Below are 26,141 nucleotides of genomic sequence, written 5' to 3'. Positions count from 1 at the left end.
TAATAACTGGAAGCCATTAATTGAGATCCAGTAATTCAAATAATTTTCTTTTATTTCATATTTTTTTTCAGGGATAACTGTCCTTCTGTCCTTAACAGTGTTTATGCTGTTGGTTGCTGAGATAATGCCTGCAACATCAGACTCTGTGCCACTTATAGGTAAGGTGTATTTGAATTTTTGTATGTGAACAAATTACATCACAGGCTGTTTAATTTCGCTTTTTGAATTGAACCTTGACTTAAAAGCAGTGTCTTTGTTATTAAACATTATTATGTTATTGAACTTCAGGCTTAGGATCACAGTGACTGCCTGAGCTAGGTGTCATTAGGTTCCATGTCCTTCTCTTTAGCTACTAGACCCTAAAGAGAATTGAAGTAAATTTACATAATTAACAACAGTAACTTTTTTCTTTAACAGAATGTCCTAAAAGAGAGAGAGAAAGCTATTAGACAGATTCAATTACTGTTAAGCTCTGCTACTGACTGTTAAACATGAACTACTGTACTTTTCACTTATGCTAAACACATTTACAAAATTGTTATAGAAGGAGAAAAAATCCCATAAAATGAATCATGACTATGCAAGAGAAGCTTATACAGACGATAATTATTTAGTAAATGGTCAAATATGTGAAGAGTTTATCTGGAAATTATAGATATATTGTATTCACATTACTTTTATGGTAATACGGTATGCTGTTGCAGTTCATTACTTTTACTATAGTTTTAACAGAAAGCAAGCCTAAAGTGAAGATGGGAACAAGACTTATTACATAAGCAATGATCCCACAAATTAACCCTATGTCATACAAATGATAGCATAGAAACATATTTATCAGGACTATATCAAAATGGTGAGATCCCTGATAAAATGTCTATCAATATTCAAGTAGTGTTTAAAATTAAAGTGCATTACCACTTATTGAAAACAGCATAGCCATCATCTAAGCTCATCTCATAACACTGTAGAATCTAGGCAAAACTGTGCCAGGTTCGTCCTGGTAAAGGTTGCTGTTGTACTGTAAGCAAGGCAGGTAGACCAGTAGGTGGCACTCTCTGAACTGGAGGACCAGACTATCAGAATCAAGATCCCAATGTGGTGATAGTGGATGCCGTACTGTATGACGTGCTGGCCTTTGAAGGAGACATTGAGACAAGACGGTGTTTCTGCTGTGAAGTGATATACTCTACAGTATATATGTATTGTACTGTAACTATGTGGGTGATAGACCTTGGTGGTGGAAACTCTCCTGTGGAGGACATTTGAAATCCTTCGGAGGATTATCCATTCATCCATTTTAAACCACATCATCCAATCCTATCTCGGCAAGCAACAGGCACAAGGCAGGGATACACACTGGATGGGACATCAGTCTATTGCAGGGCAGACACACAGGCAAAAACACACAAACACACCAGGGCGGGTTTTCCAAAAGCCAATCGACCTACTAGTATGTTTTTGCAATGTGGGAGGAGAACCAACACAAACACAGGGAGAACATCCAAACTCCACAGAGATAGTACCCCAGCTCCAGAATTTAACCCAGGGTCCCAGGCCTGTGAGGCAGGAATGCTCACCACTGCGCCACTATGAAAAGCTCAGTATCAATGCGATGTATTAATTAAGTACTATGCAGGTCTTGAGTTCACTGCCATTTTCTGCATTTTCCAAAGAAAGCGTACACTAAGATGAAGAAAATATAGTAAACGTAGTTTCTTAACCTCCACTGCTGTAGTTATTTTTGCTGTCCTTTTCATAGTATTTCCCCTCGGGCATGATTTGCTAACACATTATTAAACACTGTAGATAAAACCTAACTTATTTACTTTCTTCTGTACCAGAAGTAAATTTCTGCAGAATTAACATACTACACAACTCTTATTTTAATAATTCAATTTCAAACACTTAGTTTTCCTTTAATTGTTCCTAATTGCTGTCTGAATTTATCTATCAGTATGTTCCTCTAGGTTATAACTGGAATAAACTTACAGAGTGAGAGACTGCATTTTCATTTATTTATTCAAATGATTGCACATACTGTAGCACATTAGTTTCAGGTTCAAAGGCTTTCCAGGTGAGTTAAATTGACTATAGCAATGTCTGCTCCCACAAGAACATCAATACATAAAAATAGTACTGCAAAATTAGATTATTTCAAGTTACAGTATGTTTAGTAAAAACATCAAATACATTTTTTTCTGTATAAACATACATTTTGTACCTCAATTTAAAGAATAAAGCAGAATATAGAAAGCTATATATATTTACATATATACTGTATAGATACATACTGTATACAGTACTGTAGATACGGTACATATATTTATGTACTATGTATATAGTACATGCAGTACTCTTTTTAATTGAATCTAAATAATCAAAAATATTTTCACTACAGTTCTTCCATTACAGCACTGAATGAAATGTTTTCTTTTTATTGTACATATACCTCAAGAGAGCTTGATATACAATAATAATCCTCACACTCCCCTCAACACAGAAATCCAAACAAAAGTATGTTGAATCTATTGGGGCTGGTGCAGAGACACTTCCTTCTGCTACGTCTAGGAAATTTGGGAAGACAAGGTAATCAGAAAGGCAGATTAAACTTTTACCCCGGCTGTCCCTCAAAACAATTTAATTTATTGATTCTTTCAATTATTGAACTTAATAAGGTTATTTACATTTCCAGTGGGATAGCACTGGGATTGAGGGGTCTTTGCGACACTTTTCACTTTGTCTTTAACACTAAAATTGCCAGCATGGAGAAGAAAATGTTCAACTTTTCAGCTTTGGAGCTTTGCTCAGGAGAAGGTTGTCTTCACCTTTTCAAAAATGATATGCTTTTACAGTACCTCCATATCCCAAGACTGAGCTGTTCTACGTGCTTATTTATTACCCACACAGCTCCACACTCTAAAACCCCTCTCTTGTACAGATTCCTTAATCCTGTTTAGCAATTTTAAATCTTTAGCACTTAGTTTTTATCTTTTATTCTTAGTATAAACAAATTTAATTTTGACCCAACTCGGCTGCAAAATCAATTTATTTAGTAATGATTTTAATTGTGTTTTAGAGTGAGTAAAAGCCAGAAAAGTGTAATTGGTTATTTTGGCTTAATCATACAACAAGACAGCACTTCCAGTGGGGTAGTGAGTACCGGATACAAAATTTAAGATGTGTGCGACACTGACTTTTCCTATGTTCTTTAATTCTAATAATTGTCACCAACGAAAAAATAAATAAATGTCTAAAATTTTCATAAAATATCAAAATGATTTGCGGAATTGAATGAAAAAGCAATAGGAATTGTTATACAGTGTAGCTCTTAAAATGTTGAGCATAATAAAAAGGAATAAATGCCCATGACTTTTAATCTGATGTGATACACTGTAAAGGAAGAGGAGAAATAAAACAAGCAGACAAGACATAAAACAGCCAGATCAAACTTGTAGGCAGAGCTAAAACAAAATTCACCTCAAACTTGAATGCTGCCTGGAATGAAATAGGCACAGCTGCCTGAACCCAGCCATTTCGCCTACAGTACATACTTTGCTTATAACGTAGCTTAGATTTGCACAGTTGCATTGAATCCACAGCATCTTCTTTTACACTTTTACAACATAGGCTCACTTGCTGGAGAGAGAAAGAGAAAACAGTCTTATCTACGTACAGATTCTCCCCCATTCAATCCACACTAAAGCACTTACAGTACAGCACTGGAAAGGGAGAGCGCCCTGAGCTCAAAAGGCAGCCAGGGAAAAATACAAGAAAAAAGCATATTAAAATAAAATTAAACAGATTTTCAAACATTATTCCATTTCTGCCTAATGTAAAGTACAGCAGATTGAAATTAAGTACAGTAGATGTTTTTTTAATGTGGTGCAGATCAATAAATTATCAACAAAATCCATCAATGGCCAATGCACGTTCACAATAGACCTTTCTTTTTTCTATTGTCTTCTTGAAGGCACTGTTAGTAGAAAAAAGAACAATTATTTGAATGCCTATTAGTGTTCTTGAGATCACCTAGAGCATTTTTGCACTATAACTGGTGTGTACAAGGCTTGCTTCAAGGCAAGATCTTTGAAAAATTCCGGACTGTCAAAAAGATGCACATATCATTGAATCTTAAAATGTTTTGTACAGCTTTGCCCTTGAAACAATCGCTCTTGTCCAAGTATTTGAAGAATGTTTATCAAGACAGAATATGTCACATACAATTTTTTATTCAGAACACTACCTCAAAAGCGAAAATGCTTGAACACTTACAGTACATGGCCTCTATGTATACTTGAAAACTGATATACATTGAGAGGCTTCACAAATGCAACAATTGTTACTTGTGTGAATTTATCCATTTTTAATTCCTCTTAATGTCCAGGGATATCTTTGTTCCGGGGAACAAATGCCCTTTTATTCCCCATTCTTAGTATTGGACATCTGTTGACTGTCAAGATTTCTTACTAAGGTAGCAAATTCATGAAAAGTTAGGATGATGTTAAAGTCCAAAAACATTTTTTATTCAGTAAAAGCAGGAAAAAAAAGAGTAATGGCTGATTACTGTCTAATTTTAAGGCACAACTTGATCTTATATTATTGATTTTTCTTCAGAATATTGTTCTTCTTATCCTGCAATTTCTGCCTCTGAACTTTTCTGCCTTCCTCTTATCCTACATTTTCATTTTGAATGTATAAAAGCCAAGGTATGGAAACCTGAAGTGAAGACAAATCCAGAATTTTTCATATGTGTGTCTAATGTGTTTATTTCCCACCCTTTCAGCCCAGTATTTTGCCAGCACAATGATGATTGTGGGCCTGTCTGTTGTAGTCACAGTGCTTGTCCTTCAGTTTCATCACCATGACCCCCATGGAGGAAAAATGCCAAAGTGGGTGAGTAGAACTCCATCTGTTCAGTTACTTTGAGTCTCAGGAGAAGACTATGTAAAATAATCCACTTACAAACAGCTGTACTAAGGTGTGCCAGTATTAAGGCATAATTTATCCCTTTAAGAGGTGGCAAATATCCTCATTTGATAAGATAATCACCATGCTGAGAGGAGTTCAGACACATACATACAGTACAGTACCGTAAGTCCTATAAGCACAGGGTAGCCATGTTACGAACCCTGGCTCCCGGCAACGGAGGAGGCAGAAGTAGGCGTAGCCCTTATCTATCAGTTCACCTATCAGTTTTCCCATTCACCACCACACCCCCGTCTCATCCTACTTAAACACCTGTCCTTCCCTAACTTGTTGCTCAGTATTGGTTTTCCCTATCGAGCTTCCTGGTTGCGCTTCTTCTACTCTGTGTTTGTCTTGGATTTCGGCTTTCGGTTTTTCCCCTGGACTCTCGGCTTGTTCCTACGATTACGGTTTGCTTTCGGATTACGACTTGGCTTTGTTCGCTCCTGCAAGTCGGTTCACTCACTCGTTCGGTCCCTGTTACCGAACTCGTAACAGAATACTGAGCCATTTAACATGGACCCAGCGGAGCAACAGGCGATTCGCTCAGCTTTGGATCAGCACGGACAAGCCTTACTCCAGCTCCAGGCTTCTGTCCAACAGATCTCTGCGCACCTGTCTGCAATACCGCCCATCGGCAATCGAGGAAGCAACGCTGGAGCTGCCGCTGCGGCTCCGCACCCGCCAGCCGCTACACCTGCCCCTCGACCTCTTCCACTAACTCCACCTGACAGGTTTGACGGCAACCCTACCAAATGTCGGGGCTTCTTAGCACAGTGTGCGCTGGTTTTCAGGCTCCATCCGGAAACTTTTTTTTCTCCTCAGGACAAGATCGCCTTCATAGTTTCACTGCTAACCGGCCGCGCTCTGGAATGGGCTACTGCTCTGCTTGATCGCGGGGCTCCTGAAATTCAGGATTATGATTTTTTTTTAGAAAAATTTAAGGGTTTTTTTTGTCGCCCCGTAGTTGGCCAAGACTCTGCATTCCGCCTCTCCTCCATCCACCAAGGCCGCCGGTCTGTACATGATTATGCTATTGATTTTCGAGTAGCGGCAGCAGAGACTCACTGGGACGATGAGGTCCTTATTTTTCTTTTCCGTCAAGGACTCAGTGAAGAAATTAAGGACCATCTGGTAAATATGCCACAATTGGACAATACCTTGGAGGAAGTTATTTCACAGGTTTTGCAATTGGAACTCAGAATTCGTCATAGGAGTGCTGAGAGATCCCGGTCCTCTATACTAGAGGCTCCTCGGCTATCACCTTTCAGATCTGCCGACTCGGAACAACCTATGGAAATAGCCCGCACCCGGTTAACCCCTGAAGAACGTGAGAGGCGCCAACGAGAGGGTCGCTGCCTGTACTGTGGGAAACTTGGACACTTTAAAGCGGCCTGCCCTGCTGCATACTTGTCATTGAGGCGCCGCCCACCTTCTCGGAATCCTAAGGTGAGTGAGACTACTCAATTCCCTCAGTTTTCCTCAGGATTTTTTATTTGTTCTACCCTATTCTGGGATAATGAAAGGAGACCTCTTCTTGCTTTTATTGACTCGGGGGCGGCAGGAAACTTTATAGACGCCTCCGTCGCTCGAGCTTGGAAATTACCCTTGACCCTGGTGTCCACCCCTCTTCGTGTCCAGTCTATTGATGGCTCCCCCGTATCTCCAGGACTTATTAGGTGGCAAACGGAAATTATAAGCCTGCAGATAGGCGCCACCCATGTCGAAGACATCTGGTTTTATCTCCTGGAGACTCCTACACATCCTCTGGTTCTAGGATTTCCTTGGCTACAGCACCATGACCCACACATTTCTTGGTCCCGTAAAGAGATTGTAGCTTGGGGACCCAGATGTATTAGAAAATGCTGTCGCCTACCAGTGAAGATTGCACTCATGGCGACACCCCCTTCAGGGGTTCCTACCATACCCCCTCAATACTCTGATCTTCAGGAAGCCTTTAATGAGCAGGAGGCCTTGGCCCTCCCCCCTCATCGACCATACGATTGTGCCATTGACCTTTTGCCTGGTACTATCCCTCCCAAAGGTCGTATTTTTCCACTCTCCAATTCTGAGTCTGAGGCCCTGAAAGTCTATATACAAGATTCTCTGAAGGCTGGGCTTATACGTCCATCCACCTCACCAGCATGTGCCAGTTTTTTTTTTGTGGAAAAGAAGGATGGTGGGCTCCGTCCCTGCATCGACTATCGTGGCCTCAATGAGATCACCATCAAGAATCGGTACCCTTTGCCTTTAATTCCAGCAGCACTTGAGTCGGTGCATGGAGCCAAGATCTTTACTAAACTGGATTTACGAGGGGCCTATAACCTAATACGCATTCGGCAGGGGGATGAATGGAAGACGGCATTTATGACAACCTATGGACATTATGAATATTTGGTCATGCCCTTTGGTTTAGTTAATGCTCCAGCAGTGTTTCAATCTTTTATTAATGACATCTTTCGGGATCTCCTACAAAGATTTGTATTGGTTTATCTAGATGACATATTAATTTTTTCTGATTCCTTCCAGGATCATGTTCTCCATGTCAGAGAAGTACTCTCCCGGCTCATTAAGAATAAGCTATATGTCAAACTAGAGAAGTGTACCTTCCATGCTTCAAGGATTCACTTTTTAGGGTACGTCATCTCGCCGGATGGGGTGGAAATGGATTCGAGTAAAGTCTCGGCGATTACTGATTGGCCCACTCCCAAGAATCTAAAACACATTCAACGATTTCTCGGCTTTGCTAACTTTTACAGGAAGTTTATTCGAAATTTCAGCTCGGTGGTCACTCCCATAACCTCTTTGACCCGTAATGGACCTAAACAAGGCAAATGGACCCCTCAAGCCGAAGAAGCATTTCAGCGTCTGAAACATCTGTTCACTACAGCCCCCATCCTAAAACACCCTGATCCTACTTTGCCCTTTGTGGTCGAAGTGGATGCTTCTGGCCATGGTGTGGGTGCTGTTCTCTCCCAACGTCATGGAGAAAAACAGATTCTTCATCCCTGTGCCTTCTTCTCTAAGAAGCTATCACCTGCCCAAATGAACTACGATGTTGGTAACCGTGAGCTCTTGGCCATTAAGCTGGCATTGGAGGAATGGAGGCACTGGTTAGAGGGTGCTCATCACCCTTTTTTAATTTACACTGATCATAAAAACCTGGAGTATCTGCAGTCGGCCAAACGTCTTTGTCCTCGCCAGGCTAGGTGGTCCCTTTTTTTTCCAGATTCAATTTCTTGATCACCTACACTCCAGGTTCCAAGAACGTCAAGGCAGACGCCCTTTCACGGATCCACGACCCCCCTGAGGCCGAATTGATTCCAGAACCTATCATCCCGTCTGGTAAGTTCCTGGCAGCTGTAAGATGGGACATTGGGGTAATTGTTCGACGAGCTTTGGTAGGACAGACGGTACCACCTCAGTGCCCTCAGGACAAGTTATTTGTCTCTAATTCCATCAGATCGACAGTTTTACAATGGGGACACGACTCCCGCTTCGCCGGACACCCTGGATTCCACCGTACCTTGGATTTCATCTCCAGAGACTTCTGGTGGCCATCTATGGCCAAGGATGTCAAGGAATATGTCCAGGCCTGCTCTATCTGCTCCCAAATGAAGTCTTCCCGGATGAAGGCAGCGGGCCTTCTTCAACCCCTACCCATCCCGGACCGTCCTTGGACCCATCTTTCAGTAGATTTTATTACTAACCTTCCACCCAGCCATGGACACACAACTATTATGGTGGTGGTAGACCGTTTTTCCAAATCTGCCCATTTTATTCCCCTACCATCCTTACCGACAGCTCGGGAACTAGCAGAATTGTTTGTACAACATATCTTCCGACTGCATGGCATCTCTAAAGATATTGTTTCTGATAGGGGCCCCCAGTTTGTCTCCCGATTTTGGAGGGCCTTCTGTAAGTCGCTGGGTGCCTCAGTCTCACTTACCTCAGCTTATCACCCTCAGGCCAACGGTCAGACTGAACGAATGAATCAGGAACTGCTGACCTATTTAAGGACTTATATCTCCTCTACCCATGACAATTGGGTGTCTTTGCTCCCATGGGCAGAGTATGCACACAATTCTCTGTATACTACAGCTACCGGCATGTCTCCCTTTAAGTGTGCTTTAGGTTATCAGCCTCCTCTTATCCCTGACTCCCACCACAGCACAGAGGTACCTTCGGTTCAGGACTACATCTCTAAACTGAAGACCTTCTGGAGGAAGGCCAAAGCCACCCTTCTTCGCACCTCAGCTCAGCGGAAGAAGGTGACTGATCGGCGCCGTCGTATCCCACCCAGACTTCGTCGCGGTCAGTTTGTTTGGTTATCTACTCGTAACCTTCCTCTTAAGCAACCTTCTGGCAAGCTTGCTCCCAGGTACATTGGTCCTTTTCGTGTCCTCGCCCAGATCACCCCTGTGACTTACCGACTGGCCTTGCCTCCCACCCTGCGGATCCACCCTACTTTCCATGTGTCCCTTCTTAAACCCTTTCACAGATCCACCCTGTCTAAACCGCAAAAAAAAACCCCACCGCCTCGAGTAATTGATGGACTCCCTGCTTACACAGTCAATAAAATCCTGGATTCCCGTTGGTCTCGTGGATCCCTACAATATCTCGTCGATTGGGAAGGCTACGGTCAGGAGGAGCGCTCGTGGGTCTCGGAGAAGGATATTCTGGACCCCAACCTCATCCAAGACTTCCACCTTAACTTCCCGGATCGTCCCGTTAGGGCGTCAGGAGCCGCCCATAGAGGGGGGGGTAATGTTACGAACCCTGGCTCCCGGCAACGGAGGAGGCAGAAGTAGGCGTAGCCCTTATCTATCAGTTCACCTATCAGTTTTCCCATTCACCACCACACCCCCGTCTCATCCTACTTAAACACCTGTCCTTCCCTAACTTGTTGCTCAGTATTGGTTTTCCCTATCGAGCTTCCTGGTTGCGCTTCTTCTACTCTGTGTTTGTCTTGGATTTCGGCTTTCGGTTTTTCCCTTTGGACTTCGGCTTTTCGGATCTCGGCTTGGATTGGTGCTTTCGCTCTGTTTTGGATTTCTGGCTTCCCCTGGACTCTCGGCTCGTTCCTACGATTACGGTTTGCTTTCGGATTACGACTTGGCTTTGTTCGCTCCTGCAAGTGGGTTCACTCACTCGTTCGGTCCCTGTTACCGAACTTGTAACAGCCATATGCGCATATGTACAGTACCAGTAGGTTAAAACATTCACATCAGCTGAGAAAATGTTTTATCGAACAAAATGGGTTTACGATTCCTGAAGTACTCCTTTAAGACTACTGTATGTCCGTATCACTCTATCCAGTGAAGATATATTATTGAACAACCTCCACTCTTTCACAGTCCTGTCTCTCCTGGGTTGGCAGTCGTTTACAGTAACCCAGCCAGTAAGACTTCCTTCTACTTGTGTGTCAGCTTGCATAGACTTGCAATATCTATGTTCACTATCTGTTCAAAATAAATGGTTCCCGTTTTGACCATTTGATAAAATCTGTCAATGTCCTCTGGTTTAAACCTGTGACAATCTTCCCATCACAGGGCAGGAATAGACAGAAACACATACAGACACTCACACTGGAGACAGTTGTCCCAGAAACCAATTAACATACAGTACCATATGACTTTGGAGTGTGGGAAGAAAGCAGAGCACTCATAGGAAACTTACACAGGGAAACATACAAACTCCATGCAGATAGCAGACAGATATTTTTTGCTCCATTAATCTAGCACATTTCATGATTCTGAATTGGTTATCATCAACATTATTGAGTCATTTTTGGAATAAAAATCTGTCTTTTTATGAAAGAAAAATAAACACTTTATCCTGCTGTCATCCTGCAGTTCAGCAGCTGTTGTCCTGAAGGAAAAGGTTTCATAGGCAACTGATCAAATCATTGCAGAAAGACAGGATATCTCTGAGCTCTGAAAAAAATAATGAATAAGAACATATTCTGGATTTGATGGCACTACAGATTTTAAATATTTACTGTAAAATATACATTTATTTTACATAAGTCAACATTGACTTTATTTTACATACCTAAATTATAAAAATGACACCCACAAAAAGAGCTTTCATTGTAAATGAATGTTTTTTTTCCCCAAAAAACCAAATGTATCTAGATTTTGTATGCTTATGTTCTAGCACAGTGTGGTTCTGGTCATAGACTGATAGGGCTACATTTTCACACACAGTAGTGAAGAATTAATATTTTTTTATGATTGCCCTAGAAAATAAACAAATTCCAAATTTAAGATGCTTTTCTCAAGGACATAACAATGATGTAATATGTACTATAGCTTTCTTATGGCTGGGATACCATGGAATATAAAAGGTAGGCAATTTGACAAGATGCTGCAAAAGAAATGAAACTGCAGGAGAGCATACACTTTTTATTCAAAATGGCTGAATACTTCAGATTGATTAAAAATATATTCCTTTGTTTATATTCTATACATTTACAAAACAGCAGACAGTAAAAATGAAAATCACCCCATCATATTTAATGCATCTTTAAAGCTGACGTGATTGTAGACTGTTTTTTAAAAAAAATGCAAGGCCAACCCTAAAACAGAAAATTAATCTGTAACCCTTGCATTTTCCTTTTTATTAGTTGCATTTGTAAATCAATTGTTTGGTATATTATTATATTGCTATAATATTCTATAATACTGGTATTATTGTATTCTTTAGTATTGGTAGATTTGATATATTATAAAAACAATTTCTGTAATGGTAGATTTATTACTACTGGAAACCCGCTTAAGCTTTGAATCACTTTCTAAAGTGATTTGGAAATGTTTGAACAAAGACGTGGTTTGAAAGTCCTTTTCGTAGTAATCACCTTGGTGATGGTACAGTAATTTAAAGTGCAAGAAAAGCACGGCTCCCCTGAACCTAGACTGTGCAGAACCCCAACTGTTTTCCTGAGATGCAGGATGAAATTGATTTTCTGACCCAAATTGAGATTAAAATTGGTATGCTGTACATTCATACTGGGCCCTCCTGTCTAACCTTGAACTGATCTTGTCTGATTTTGGTGACATGTGTCAATCCCGCTGTTTTCATTAATAACATGTTAATAAACAGTGTAATACAGAGTGCTCACCAGATTTTACCTCCAAAAGTTAACGTGTGATAAAACCAGACATCAGTTCTGTTTTCCACTTCTATTTTGAGGAAGACTCAATAAGATTACACTGCTTTGTAAATGCTGAGTGTTTGCTGTCACACTTACTACTTACTAATCAATCACTTAGAAAATAACAGGAATTAAATTTGAATCTACAGTATGAGTTAAACAGCTGGGAATGTTGATTGTGATTCTGTATGTGGAGCAATCAAATAATATATTTACAAGGAAAAAGAACAACGTGTTTCTTTTATCCTTTTGAATGAAGGATTAAGGAAATCTATGGAATAAAGCTAATAATTTCTGTGCATAATTATCAGCTAACATTTTCTTGTGACACTGGCAGTATAGTAATTACTATGAATTTCATGGATTTGGTATAATTAACCACACTGCTGGGTATAGCCCTATTTCTAATATCATCACCCTGGTGTGTAAAGTTGGTAGAAATGTACTCAAAAAGATTCACTGCAGTAATTGCTGCCCACGATGCTTCTACCACATTTTGTTATTTTTCTTGGTCTATTTTGCTAAAAGTGTTTGGCTAAAAACATTTAAGTGTTAAGTCCAAGCATTTAGGTTTTGATATTTTTAAAGAATGTGTATACATCATTGGTAATTCAAGACATACTGTGGGGACATCATTGGAAGAAGACAAGCACACTTGCAAACAAATAGGAGTAAGGTTTTAGCTGTACTAGATACAGCTGCACTACCAAAAAAAAAAACACAAACTATTTGGTCTGAGTATCTTGAAAAAGTTACATTGATGTAAACTCTTCTGGGAGAATTAAGGCTCAGAACACCTTGATAAGAGCTTTCAGATTTCATCAGTTTTCAAGCACAGTTCTTGATTATCTTAAAAGTAAACACTGTAGATGTTCTTTATTATTTTCCTTAGTATTACAGTAGTCCCTGTCGTAGGACATACAGTATATATAAATATAGTATATTTTACTTAAGCTTGTCCTCCTCACTTAATTTCCATTCAGAAAGTCGCTCCTGCAGTTTTTCCCCTTTTTTGGGTTGCCCTTCACAGATACGAGTCGTGCTGCTCAACTGGTGTGCCTGGTTCCTGCGAATGAAGAAGCCCGGCGAAGACCGGAAGCTCCTGGCTTACAAGTTCGCTCGCCCCCAGCATCACTGCAGCACCAGCAGCATTGAGATGAATGCCGTTCCAGGGCAGCAGTCCAGCAATGGGAACATGAACATCTACTTTGGTTACCACGCCATGGAGAACCCCTGCTGCCCTCCCAGCAGCGACTCTGGGGTCGTGTGTGGAAGGACGACCAGCTCGCCCACGGATGACACCGAAACCCTACACACCAAAGCGCTGTCGGAGCACATCCCCGAAATCGTCAAAATCCTGGAGGAGGTGCAGTACATTGCCAGGCGCTTCAGAGACCAGGACGAGGGTGAGGCCATCTGCAGTGAATGGAAGTTCGCGGCGGCGGTGGTCGACAGGTTGTGCCTGGTGGCCTTCTCCCTGTTCTCCATCATCTGCACCTTCACGATACTGATGTCCGCCCCCAATTTCATAGAAGCCGTTTCGAAGGACTTCACATAAAAATAACGCACGGCGCCGCAGCATTTGCCAGAAAAAGTAAACTTCAAATTTAAATCAAGCATAAAACCAATTCAATATAACATTTTAAGTGTAAATATGCATCACATAAACTACTGAAGCCCCGCCAGCTTCACTGTGAAATCGCTGCTGTTATATTTTTTAAAAGGTCCGCACATTTTCACATTCACTAATTCACTTCATAATTAAGATAATAATTCACTTCTACCACAAAACTGAAAAAATAAAAACATGTTCTGTTACTTTGGCCCTTGTTGTTAAGGACAGGGAGCCTATCACAAGCAGTAAGTTAATATGTGGTGAAGCCAAAGTCCATCTATATACCACTTTATATTAAATTTTTCGAATAAAAGAACAAAATAGGAATGTCACACTAGAAGACAACACCCCTTAATTCCAACCCAGCCATCAGTGCTACCCCCTCCAAGTTTCCCCTAAAAAAACCTGTAAGCAGAACTTCATGTCTCCACACCCTGCCGTCTCATATCGGAGTCCTATAGAATCCGAATATCGGGAAGGGAAATTGGAGGCTAAGAACTTGAGACTCCTGCTTGTATAAGTGATAGGACAGTGTTCTCAGTGGAAGTAAAGAGGTTGAGGTGTGTTTTGCGTACAAGAAGGACTCAAGATTAATAAACCACTCATGGCCTGATGGCATCTCAAGGAAACATGAGATTTGATTCAGAGACAATTGACACTACTCTGATAACAGTAACTGAAGACAAGGGTAGTATCCATGCACTAGGGAATAGCTAATCTTGTGTCCATCCACAAAAAGGGTAACAAAATCGACCCAAGTAAATACAGACCAATTACTCTGACTTCTGTTACTTCTTACTTCTGTCTTACAATGTAAGGTTATGGAAACTATCTATGGAATGAAAGTAGATTAGAGGATCACATATACGGAGAGTAGATAGTGAGGAATAGTCAGCTTGGATTTAGTTTGTACCTAAACAATTTTTAGAGGTCTTTGAACAAGCCACCACTGTAATGAATACAAAAAGAGCATATGATATGGTATTTTAAATGTTCAGGAGACATCTTTTTAAATCCCTCAGTATAGATTAATTCTCAAATTACAGGTGGTGGGCACTCTGGGAAACATGAATGTTTGGATTGAGAATTGGTTACTAAATAGAACATTGTATAAATAAGAGGTGAATAAGCCAACTGGGGTAATGTAATGGGAGGTGTGCCACATGGATCTGTTAGGTCTTTGTCATTTGTCAATCTTCTTAATTTATATAAGTGATCTACTGTAGATTCTAGTCATTATTAGGAAATTTGTCAATTTGTCAATCAGTTGCCAACAATGTAGAAGTGGCAAATTACATACAAATAGATTAAGAAAGAAAAAGATTGGGGAAAACACCTGGCATTCTAAATTTAATATAGAAAAGTACAGGACGTGGTATAGGGCTTAGTATTCTGGAAGAAAAAACATTAAACTATAAATATTTATAAAATATTTAGAAGTGGTAGAATTTAAATCAAGAGATGTTATGTTGAAATTATGTAACACAATAGTAAGGCCTCGTTTAAAATAATGTGTGCAATTTTGTTACCACATAAAAGAAAATATATCCTGCTCTGGAATTAGTCCAGAGAGAAGCAACTAGATATAATCAGGGGCTTTAGGGTATGTCATACACTGACAGGCTAAAGGATCTTTACCTTGTTAGTCTTGAACAGAGATGTGTACATTTGCAAAGAGGCCTGATGCAAGCATTCAAAATCGTCAAAAGCACTGACAAAGTCAACCCAACAGACATCTTCAGAATAAACAGAAAAAAAAAAACAGAAGGCACAAGTTTAAACTATGTTGAAAGGCATTTCAAACTAAGATCAGGAAGGCTGTGGGACCAAGCTACTGTACCTAGCCCTTTTGTTGAAGGCTAGATGAATTGTGTGGCCCCTTCTAATTTGTATCCTTACTTAGATTTTTCTTAACACATTACCCCCAATTTTTTAATTACCGAGAGGCCAACCAAAACTATGACCTGCATCCTGTGTGAGGTCAGGATAAAGGAATCCAAATCCCTTTGTTTTACTCTGAAACTAACAGATTATGCAGCTGTTACAAAGACAACCTCAACTTCCATGGGAACACACAGGCAGGTGTTACAGAATGGAGACTCAAGTAAAAAAAGTCAGGCCTCTTGAAATGAGATCAAAGGACTCGTTCATGGAATGGACTTTGACTCTACATTACACATATTTGCTAGTTTTATTTCTCAAAATTTGAACAAGTTAAATCTTGAAGTCTGTATGGAGAGACCAGACTTTCTTCAAGTCATTTTATTTATTTTGCACAATTAAATACAGTATGAGCAATTGATTTATTTGCAAGGCGAAACCTCTGGTTGGGAGCACACCAAGAAAGTATCTCCCCCATATTTTCATACTTTCACATTTAATTACTTTTAGGGAACTAGTATTTAATTCACTTTATTTGTGCGCATGGGTCAGCAACTTATCTACCATATAAAGTTTATAGAGTTGTACTATTACCTTTACATTAAATTACCATATAACATTAAAAATGCTTCAGATGTAAAACATACAGTATTTGTGCCAAAAAGATACAAGAATGGATTACACATTATTTTTCTCAATGTTCCCATATTCACCCTAAATAATTCAGAGCAAATTTTATTTTCTGTTTTCTACATGAATACACAATTATGGTTAGTACTAGTAGCCATTCTTGTGAGCAAATAGAGAACAAAATCATGAATCAGCAAATGTTCCATGGCAGATGAAAGAATCCTAAGTATGTGTATTTTAAAAAGTGCTGTGTATATAGGTCACTCGTCTGAAACACTTTGATATATTAATTTTTTAAAACATAATTGAAACAGGGGTTAAACAGAACTTACTGAATGACAATCAGCAGTTTACATTTAGTTTAATACATTTAAAACAGCAAGGAGCATATTTTAAGTTTACAGCTATTTTATTTTAAAATCTTATTTTTAAATGAATGAATACTACTGTTTAAGATAAAGCTGAAATGGTAAAGTTAAGGATAATTGCAACTTGTTCAAAACAGCTTAGTACATTAAATTAATATAAAGATAAAATGCATAAATGCTTATAAAGTTTGTAATAGACATATCAGCAAATAGCAAATCTACACACTGCCATACATTTCAAAATATTTTTATAAAAATTCAAATGAGCTTTTACATAAATTCTGATTATTATTTTACAGAATAATATTATTTTTGTTTGGAGAAATTCCCTGGAGATTTCATCTAGGCCTGGTCATACAGCAGGTATCGGAGACCAAATATAATTTAAAAGAGGAACAAAAATATCATCATGAATAGTCAAATGTCTGCAACCAGAATGCAGAGACTAACATTGACTTAAGTCAGTCTTAACAGGGTGTCACAGCTGTACCCAACACATGTACCAAACATGCCAAACAACACAAGAACAGGATGCCTCCTACCCAGAAAAATAACAAAGGAGAGGGAGCCTCAACTAGGACCACAATACTTCACAGGCCCCTCCTGTTGTCACTGTTGTGACTCTTACTGTTATGATATGCAGACTAAACACTGATATTCCCGACCTTTAAATATCAGAACCGCAGTAACTAATAATATATATTTTTTAAATAATCATATTTATAAGAAAAATCATTCCCATTCTTCCAGATGACTTGAACAATTCCTAACAGAATAATTTAAGAGTATGCGTTCTCACAGAATATAAAAAAGAATAAATACATAATTAAGGAGTATCAAAGTAAATACGAAGGTGGTCACTAATCCTTTCAGATTAAATAAAAAATGCATGTCAACGTCTCAATTTACGTTAATAATATAGAACAAAAACAAGAGAACACCACCTTATGCAACTACAGTAAGAGGGAATTTCAACAAGGGAATGTAACAGCACAAAAACCCAGAAATAATTAGCCAAAGTCCAATATTATCTATGTGCATAATTACAATAAAAAACTGCAAAGAATATTAGTGTTTTTGTGAAGAAATATGTCTGATTTGACAAAGCAAGCCCTTCATGTCTGATTAACTACTCTGTTAACTGCTCCAAGATAAACATGCTATCTGCCAGCATGGAGAGCTTTCAGCACCACTGGGTATAAGAAGCAAGACTAGATGCCAGCTACCATTAGTTAGTTCCTTCTTCCTATAAAGGAACATTTCTGTTCTGCAGTGTCTGGGATACAGTATCTAGGTAAAATTAAAGCTTGGAGCCCCCAGCCAAATGAAAAGGGTTGGATTGCCTGCTTTCTTTCAAAAGACACTATCCATCACAATAGAAGATTGACAACAAGAACTCTAGGCTTGTTGTGGCCTCCAGAAGAGCAATTTTTCAAGTGCCAGATTTGGAAGCAACATTGGAATTGCTTTTTTCATTGATCTGACTTTAGATTTAATTCACTTTCTTCTTACACTAATACCACTGTGTTTAAGTGAGTGGCACTCCAGACTTTCCAGCTTCACTCCATGGCTGTTCAATACCTTCTGTTGTTACTTTCATTCACCCAAGACCGAGCTCACCTTGGAAATCAAGTGTTGAATAGTCGAGATCTAAGAACATCTAAGTTCACACCTACAGTACCACAACAATTTAATAACACGATGCTGCCATCTCAGTTTTTATAAGCCGTTGACAAGCTCGGGAAAGTTCAAGAGAGCTTATTATTAGTTTATGAGAATAATTCTTTCTGCTTTTTCACAATTAGGGAAATTGGACTTTTTATGTGCCCCTGAACATATCGGAGGGATTCAAAATCCCAACGCACCAACATATAGTAACAGGCAAAACGATGTGGCAGCAAGAGCTCTAACTCCTGGTTACCATCCTCGCATATTGGTCACATAATCCCCTACATATGCAAATACAGTTGCTTTGAAGAAATAATTTTTTACATTTTTTAATCTCTGTTAACTCTTTGCTGTGGGCATACACTGTCAGCATCATCACTTATATCAAATTCAGATCTTGGTTGTTTTAGGTTTAAAATGTCTTTTTCAGATACATGAAAAGAATGTTTTTATGAAGCCGACATTCACCATATTTTGTTGCCCATACTGTATATGGCTCTTTCATTATCGGCTTCCATTCTCACCATTCTCCCTGAATCACCTTCATTTATTACTTTACATGAATTGTAACAATGATAAGTCAAGTAAAACCCCAAGTTGGAAATTCTGCATCAAAGACTGAAAGTCCTGTGGAATATTAAATAGGAATGTTTTCATTTCAATGAATGAAAGAAGCAATGACTTGTAACTGATTCGACGAAAAACATAATGCGTTTCAATGACGACTTCACTTTTAAAAATTGATTTACTAAATAAGTAAAAAATAATAGTCTAAAAAGACAGCAGAAGGTAGACAAGTAGTTCTGTTTGAAGAAATGCTGTATCGATGGCTTTGTACAGAAATCTTTTAAAGTAACAAGTAACACAGCCCAGTATAAACCTGCTGACTGGCATCATAAAGGTTTGAGACAGTGAGTTGCTGTTTATCAATCAAAAAAAGACTGTTTTCTGAGGCTGAGACGAGCACAACTGTTCATGTGCTTTGCTTCAGGCCACGGCTGCAGCTGAGGAATTAGAGATTGGCCATGTCAAGCATCAACAGGGAATCAGTATCTTCACAGAATTGACAGATGGTCCCCACACCATGAGAAGTGACTGTGATTAATAAGGGGCATCGTTTGATAAACACTTTTTCAGACACTCGAAGAGGCCATTCAGGAATAAATAATGTGATATTCTTAATGTATTCTTCTATTTGCGATTTTTAATCTTTAAGAGGACAGTATGGATTATTTAAAGCACTGATTCTTTTTTCAGTTGAAAGTCTGTTGGGAGAATAGCATTAGAATCCACATCTCAAATGCTTCATTTATTTTACAAAACATTCCGTCTGCTGTAGATTTTCTTTTCATTTCTCCAAAATTTTTTCTGGGTTCATAATTTTTTTGGGGTCTTCATATTTATATAAAATATAATATATTGTCATGATATCTTGACAACAAAAAGTTTCTAAAATAATGAAGAATTACTGTACATTCAGCTGTGCCTTAAAAGGGATAGGGGGTGGAAAGATAAAGATAATATTAGTTTCCAAATGTTAGCACCTTTGACAGAATCAGCTAATCAATGATTTTATTATTGCTGTATGTATTCAAAACTAAACACATCTACATGTATAATACTTAGGAATCATAGCAATATTGTTCACAAATGTTTTAAATATACAAGCTTTAATTTACCTTTTCATTACTTTATATTTTAGCAAGCAAATGTGCATTGACACCCTTACAAGCTGGTTCATGTGTTTTATCTACCAAATAGTTTTGCCTTTCCTCTTTTACAGTGAGGGCTGGCTAACCAGTGGACAAAAATGACAGGGTCTCCCAAGTAGCTCAACCGATAAATATGCTTATACAGTACTTAGAACAGGTTGATCGCTGATGCCTGAGTTATACCATGAAGCATTTGGGATTCACCAAGGTTAGAGTAGATTAGTTAGCTAGGGCTCTCTCTGCTCATTATGAAACAGTGGCCCCTCCAACTTTCCAAGCTTTCATGCAAGCCCATAGTGAAATCAATGAGGGAAATGCCCAGATCATCATTGACCCAACTGTACAACACTGCACAGGCTTGCATGGGACAGCATTTCATAGCAGGTAAGTCTTAAATAACTAGTGGATTGTAGGTTCAACTCCCCACTATAGATACTGTTGAACCTTGGTTGAGCTACATTATCCCATTTGCTCCAAGGCACTGAATTGGATTGGTATCCCAACTAGAGGTGATGTCAAGTGCCCTCTGATCGCTTCACACCTTGAAACTAGGATAAACTCAAGCACTATGTAAAATTTTGTGGAGTTTGAATGGAATAACCTACCGACAAAATATTAAAAATGACACGTCTCAATTTAAGGAAAATGGCCTTCATTTTTTCATGTGTTTTTTGCCTGCTTTAGAATGATGCGGCCTGACTGGAACTTAAGTTACACAAAGTTGAGGTGATTGAATCACATATGTCTACACACAGGAGAGCAGAGTCCAGCACTGGTCCAATGATTAGAAGGCACTTGACCCCGAAGAACCTGTCATTAGAAAAGGGGGATTATGTGTTGTGTGACAGTTTGCACAAAGTTCTTTAATGAAATTTGCAAATGAAAAAAACATGGAGGTGGAGTCAAACTCTGGTATGGACTAGAAAACTAATTTTCTCACTTTTCAGCACTAATTCTCCTCACTCAGATCTCTCTAAACCCTGTGCAAAGACTCAATATGGTAAAAGAACACCTGTGCATGATGAACAGCTGAAATATTGCTTGGGAGTTACTATATTTAAAATAGGCTCAAGGTAGAAAGTAATCACTACAAAGTTACTGTATATTTGAAGAAGCTGGATGCCACTGAAAGAAGAGGCCAGCCAATCGCAGTCTTATATTGAGACTTCATATCCCTTCATATACAATTGTCTTCATTCTTAAATAAATAAGCCGTTTTAATCTAAAATCCATAAATAAGACATCTTCTTTATTTTTCACATTCTCATAATTTCATCATGTGTCTAAAGGCAACAAATCTCTTACTAATCCCTTAAGACGTGCAACACAATTCATACAGTATTGGGCACAATTGCTATGTATGTCATTCTGATGTCCAGCCTCATTGCAAAATTACTTTTTGTTATCACTCCAGTATATCACTCCAGTAAGATTTAACAGTCACTTGTATATAGGAACAGCAAATACTGTCTCTAGTGCAAAGGCGAGCAAGTACATTCACAATTAATGTTATTAAAACATTGGCTGTCCTGATAGTTCAGCTGGTGTTTTCTGTATAATACTTACAGTAAAAATGTATGTCAGATCCAAAACCACTTACACTTTAAGTATCTACTGTATGTGAATAATCTAACCATATTTGTGGTTCTCCACGTAAACAAACTTATTTCATGTCTTAAAGAATCCAGAGTAACAACAAAGACTTCAGACATTTTAATATTAATATTTCTGGTGATTGTATGTACTGTAATCTTGGAACTTACATGTACTGTATTTGCTTATATTGTCCCATACAAAGTTATATTGTCACTGTGAAACTAAAGCTTTTATTTCATGAATACCTGAGAATCCACCTTCAACTTGTGCTGACTTATACAATGTTTTCAATCTTCTTCTGTCTGTTATTGCGTTGTTAACTTCGGAAGATGTGACAAATGTTCTTAAATTAGTCTCAGGTTAGTTTACTCTACTAGAGTTCTCCTACTAGAGTGATGGATACCTATTTTAGGCAATGGCACCTTTTCTGTGTATTATTTGTAGACTATAATCACATCTTAATTGGACATTGTGTTTTTAAAGATTGTTTTGATTGCACAACAGTGAAAGATTTGAAACAGTATTGACATTTTAATCACTGAATTATAGAGCTGTAACATTTTTTCCTGTAGATACCAATAATTCATGTTTGTGTGTCCTGGAATGACAAATATGCTGCCCATTTCACATCCACTGTCATTTCTTTTAGTCACAACTCTGCATGTCGAAATGTACATCTGAAGTGCACTGTCATAATAAATAGATGTCTTTTTTTGGTGACTAAAAAAGAATAGAATATGGAAGAAAGAGACTTTTGTTTAAGCTTGGCTTGAGACAAGTTTCACAAAAATCCACAGCTTGGCTTATGGGTTAGTGTATTATAATTGGAGTTTCTGAAAAGTGCCAGAGAGCCTTGCGTATCATCACCTCATATCTCTCCATCATCACTCCTGCAACAGCTCCCTGGCTCATTCCTCATTAAGAGGGTAAGATTCCAACAGACTTTCCCTCAAAAGGTCTTGTGATGTTTGTCCAAAGGTCTTGATCATAACTATACAGTACATGACAATAAAGCATGACAATAAAGTTACTTCATGTTTTGCATTACTTGCCCCCATGCATACCCTCAAACCATAAGGCATAACATAGTTACAACAATTATGTCCAAACATGGGACAATGCCACATGCATTCTCAGAATTCACTGTTTATCAGAAAACAAAGGAGCAAATTTGGCTGCATATATTAGATGAAATATCCTGTTGCTCCAGACCCTAAATTAAATGTTAACCCTGACTTGCAACTTAAGGTGGGCTGGCCTTGAACTGATGAATGTCAGAGATTACTCTGTCCCATGTAGCGTACAAGAGCATGAGAAAGGCTGTAGACAAGAGGAGGTCATTCAGCTCATCAAGCTCACCTGGTTCTATTTCCCTGGTTCTCCCATAGCAATAGTTTCACAAATAGGAGCTATCTAATATAATAAATAGCAAATATAAGGGTTATTGCCAAAAATTGTTTGATAACTCAAAAGCTTTCAGGTGAACCTGTATTTTCTGGGCCTGGCAAACAAATCCAGTTAACTTTCAGTGTCAAGACAAAACATGATTTTGTTCATTTCCTCCCTTTTCAAAATCGAACAGTCTGGGCAAACTACATCTCTTGAAACATTTTTACATATGTAGCTTGCTAGATTTTAAAGCATTAACAGTATATTGCCCACATTTTTGTAAGGCAGCACATCTAAACCCTGAAGAAAAAGATGTCTCAATTTTGTGGAGCAGAATATGAACAAACACCACATGAAAATGTACAGTACATAATGTGTACTTTTCACTCATTTGAGAACTGCAAAGTAATATTAGGATTCAAGAAAAAACATTCTCAACAAGGTGAAAGGCTTTTAAACATAAAAAGCAAAAGCAAAGATAATGCATTATACTACTTTATATTACCAAAACTTGAAAAAGGTTTCCATTGTCAAAAATAACTTTTTGTTAGTGGTCTCATTTTGCACACCTTTTACTCTGCATGTGTATTATCTTTGGTCCAGGACATGTAATACATATAAAAAAACAGTTACATACGCAAAGCTGCATTCTGTTCTGAAAGTGAAAAGTTTCATGAAAGCGAAAAATGCATTGTTATATTTTTCTTGATGCATCATTTTTGTGAGAACTACAGTACTGAAAATTATATTATTATATTATTGATGTTGATGTCACTGTTGATACTGTTGTTTTATCACTATTAATGGAATATCACAGTTTTTGAGTTAACGTATTATGATTTCTGTGTGTGATTTCTCTGTGACCTTTTCCTCTCTTTTGTAAAGTTTGCTTTTGTCAAAACCTTTCCTTTAATATGTATAGTAGTTCTGATAACCAACTATGTCTATTGGGGAAATATATATATGAAATATGGGCACTGTTTGTTGGCTATTTTTTCACAAATTTACAGTGCATTGCAATTCAAACATAAATGACCCATCATTAAAATAATATCTGCTGCAAATAACATGGCCACATAACCCCTAATGGATAGTTTTATCTTAGGTACTATAGTGGTATAACATACTGTACAGACCTGTTTTGTGATCTTACTGTATGTACGTACAGCATAGTTTATTCTGCAGTCGAACAAGTATTAGGCTTATTCCACGCTGAAAAGAGAAGAAAGAAAACACACAGGTGTCACATTTGAAAATACACAGCCGAAACATGACGTTTTCTTTCTTCTCTTTTCAGCGTGGAATAAACCTTTACTTGTTCCTTTTCAAAAGTGTTTGTTTTCACAGTGAGCTGGCTAACTTATGTGTTCCACGCGCTTGGGCGACCTAAGTGACAATCACTAACATTTAAGAATAAATAATAAATAGAATATTTAAAACTTGGAATCATCCAAAGATAAATTGTTCAATATGAATGCTAAAATGAGAGGGCAGGGCAATGTCTATTAACCTTGAACTACTGTAAAATGAATAAAAGCAAAAATCAAAAGCCACAGGAGAGAAAGACACCCCCCTTCAAAATTGTGATTGATTAAAACAGCACATAAATTGTGTGGGGACATAATGAAAGACCCAGTTTCAATGCCTGGATTTTAATTGTTTGGGATGATTACAGTGCTGCTGTATGCTGGCTGACCTTGAACTTGGCAATCTATGTACTTCTCTCATCTCTCAAAATGATCCTTACACTCCTGTTCGCTCTCTGTTGGTTTAATGGACGTTTTCCCTCTGTGTAATTTTAGCCTTTCATTTGTTACATTGGAATTCAGACACATTATCCCATCGTAACTGGTCTTTTTTTGCATGTCTGGGTGAAGAACTCATCACAGATGGCCCCAATTAATGAGAAAAATGGTCCTCCTTCTGTAAACTGTTGTAAAAAGCAATGAATCCTCAAATCTTGCTTCCAAGCACTTAATTATGAAAAGAGAAATGCATGCAATTCATACATTTTATTACAGAGACTAAAAACTGGGGTTATAAATTAACCAGGCTGTGTTTAATGAAATGGTTTCACAAAATACTGCATTAAAAATATAATTTGTAACTTTACCTCTAGCGCATGGTGTTTTCAAAGCATTTTTTATTAAAAGAAAATATTGCACTATCAAACTAAAGTGTAATAAATATTATTTGACTTTAAATGTGCCCTAAAGCGAAGCTTTTACTGTCAGATCTTGAAAATAATATACATTATTGAATCTGAACCTACAGTATCCTATACACACACAGACCACCAAACGCTGTTTTAAATCCTTAAAAAGTCATATTGCGTCAAAGTACATTCATGATAAGCTTCACTGCTCTTGCCTCGGTAAACAATCTTGGAAATAAGGCCTTAGCTCTCTGATACCATTATCCCAGCCTTGAAATAATTGATTACAAAGAAGAACAGGCCTTCCTCCTGAGTATTACGGAGGGGTATCTAATTAATTTCACTGGCAAAATATTTACATTGTGATAGGAGTAGGAATGAGCAATATCTCAGCAAAAATGAGCAATGGTTGATCAAAACAAGCATGACCCCTGTCAGCCACAGCTCCATCCAGGGTAGCAGGAGTCAAGATGCTAACAGCCAGACATAAATAATGGATGAAATTCTTTTTCTGAGGCTATGCGCCCTCTTAGCACAATGCATTAGAGTGTGAGAGAGTAGCTGTTCCAGGAGGGAAAACTGCATAATCTCGCTCTGGGATATTAAATAAAGCATAAAAAGCATAATTTCAAATTTTACATTGAGCACAATTCACTGCTCTTGTCAGTCCACTTTCTTTCACGAAAGCTTAAACTATAAAATAAAATATTATAAAATATCCCTTTACATCACCAGTTTACTTAGAATTCCAAGGCATTTCCTATAACTGCAACTTTGCTTTTTTCTGCTTTCATGCAGCTCTGCCCAAAACAAATCTTATATGAAATCAGAAATATTCTGAAAGGCAGCATATGATGTCATGAAACACTTGTAACCCCCTAAATAGTGGAAAATGTAATATAGATCTCTACGAAAGGTTGTGTAATGTAGATACAAAAACAAAATTAAATAGCTAAAATGTAAAAAATAACATTTAAAAATGTAATCTGCAAATTGAGAAAAGGGT

General features: G+C 38.2%; 1 protein-coding gene across 2 annotated transcripts in view; it reads left to right on the top strand.

Moving 5' to 3' along the window:
• The window catches only part of chrna8 (cholinergic receptor, nicotinic, alpha 8), a 117,338-nt gene extending 94,801 nt beyond the window's left edge, over positions 1–22,537 (top strand). For both annotated transcript variants that reach the window (XM_015345881.2, XM_015345880.2), the window contains 3 exons: positions 72–158; positions 4,784–4,893; positions 13,152–22,537. In XM_015345881.2, coding sequence (XP_015201367.1) covers positions 72–158; positions 4,784–4,893; positions 13,152–13,679 — 725 coding nt within the window. In that variant the 3' untranslated portion in view covers positions 13,680–22,537. The remainder of the gene's footprint in view (positions 1–71; positions 159–4,783; positions 4,894–13,151) is intronic.
• Positions 22,538–26,141: the final 3,604 nt, after the last annotated feature.

The sequence above is a fragment of the Lepisosteus oculatus genome, chromosome 1, assembly GCF_040954835.1.
Source record: "Lepisosteus oculatus isolate fLepOcu1 chromosome 1, fLepOcu1.hap2, whole genome shotgun sequence".
In the NCBI taxonomy this organism is placed as follows: domain Eukaryota; kingdom Metazoa; phylum Chordata; class Actinopteri; order Semionotiformes; family Lepisosteidae; genus Lepisosteus; species Lepisosteus oculatus.
Note: the sequence above shows the minus strand (reverse complement) of the source record. Positions and strands in the feature narration are given on the sequence as shown.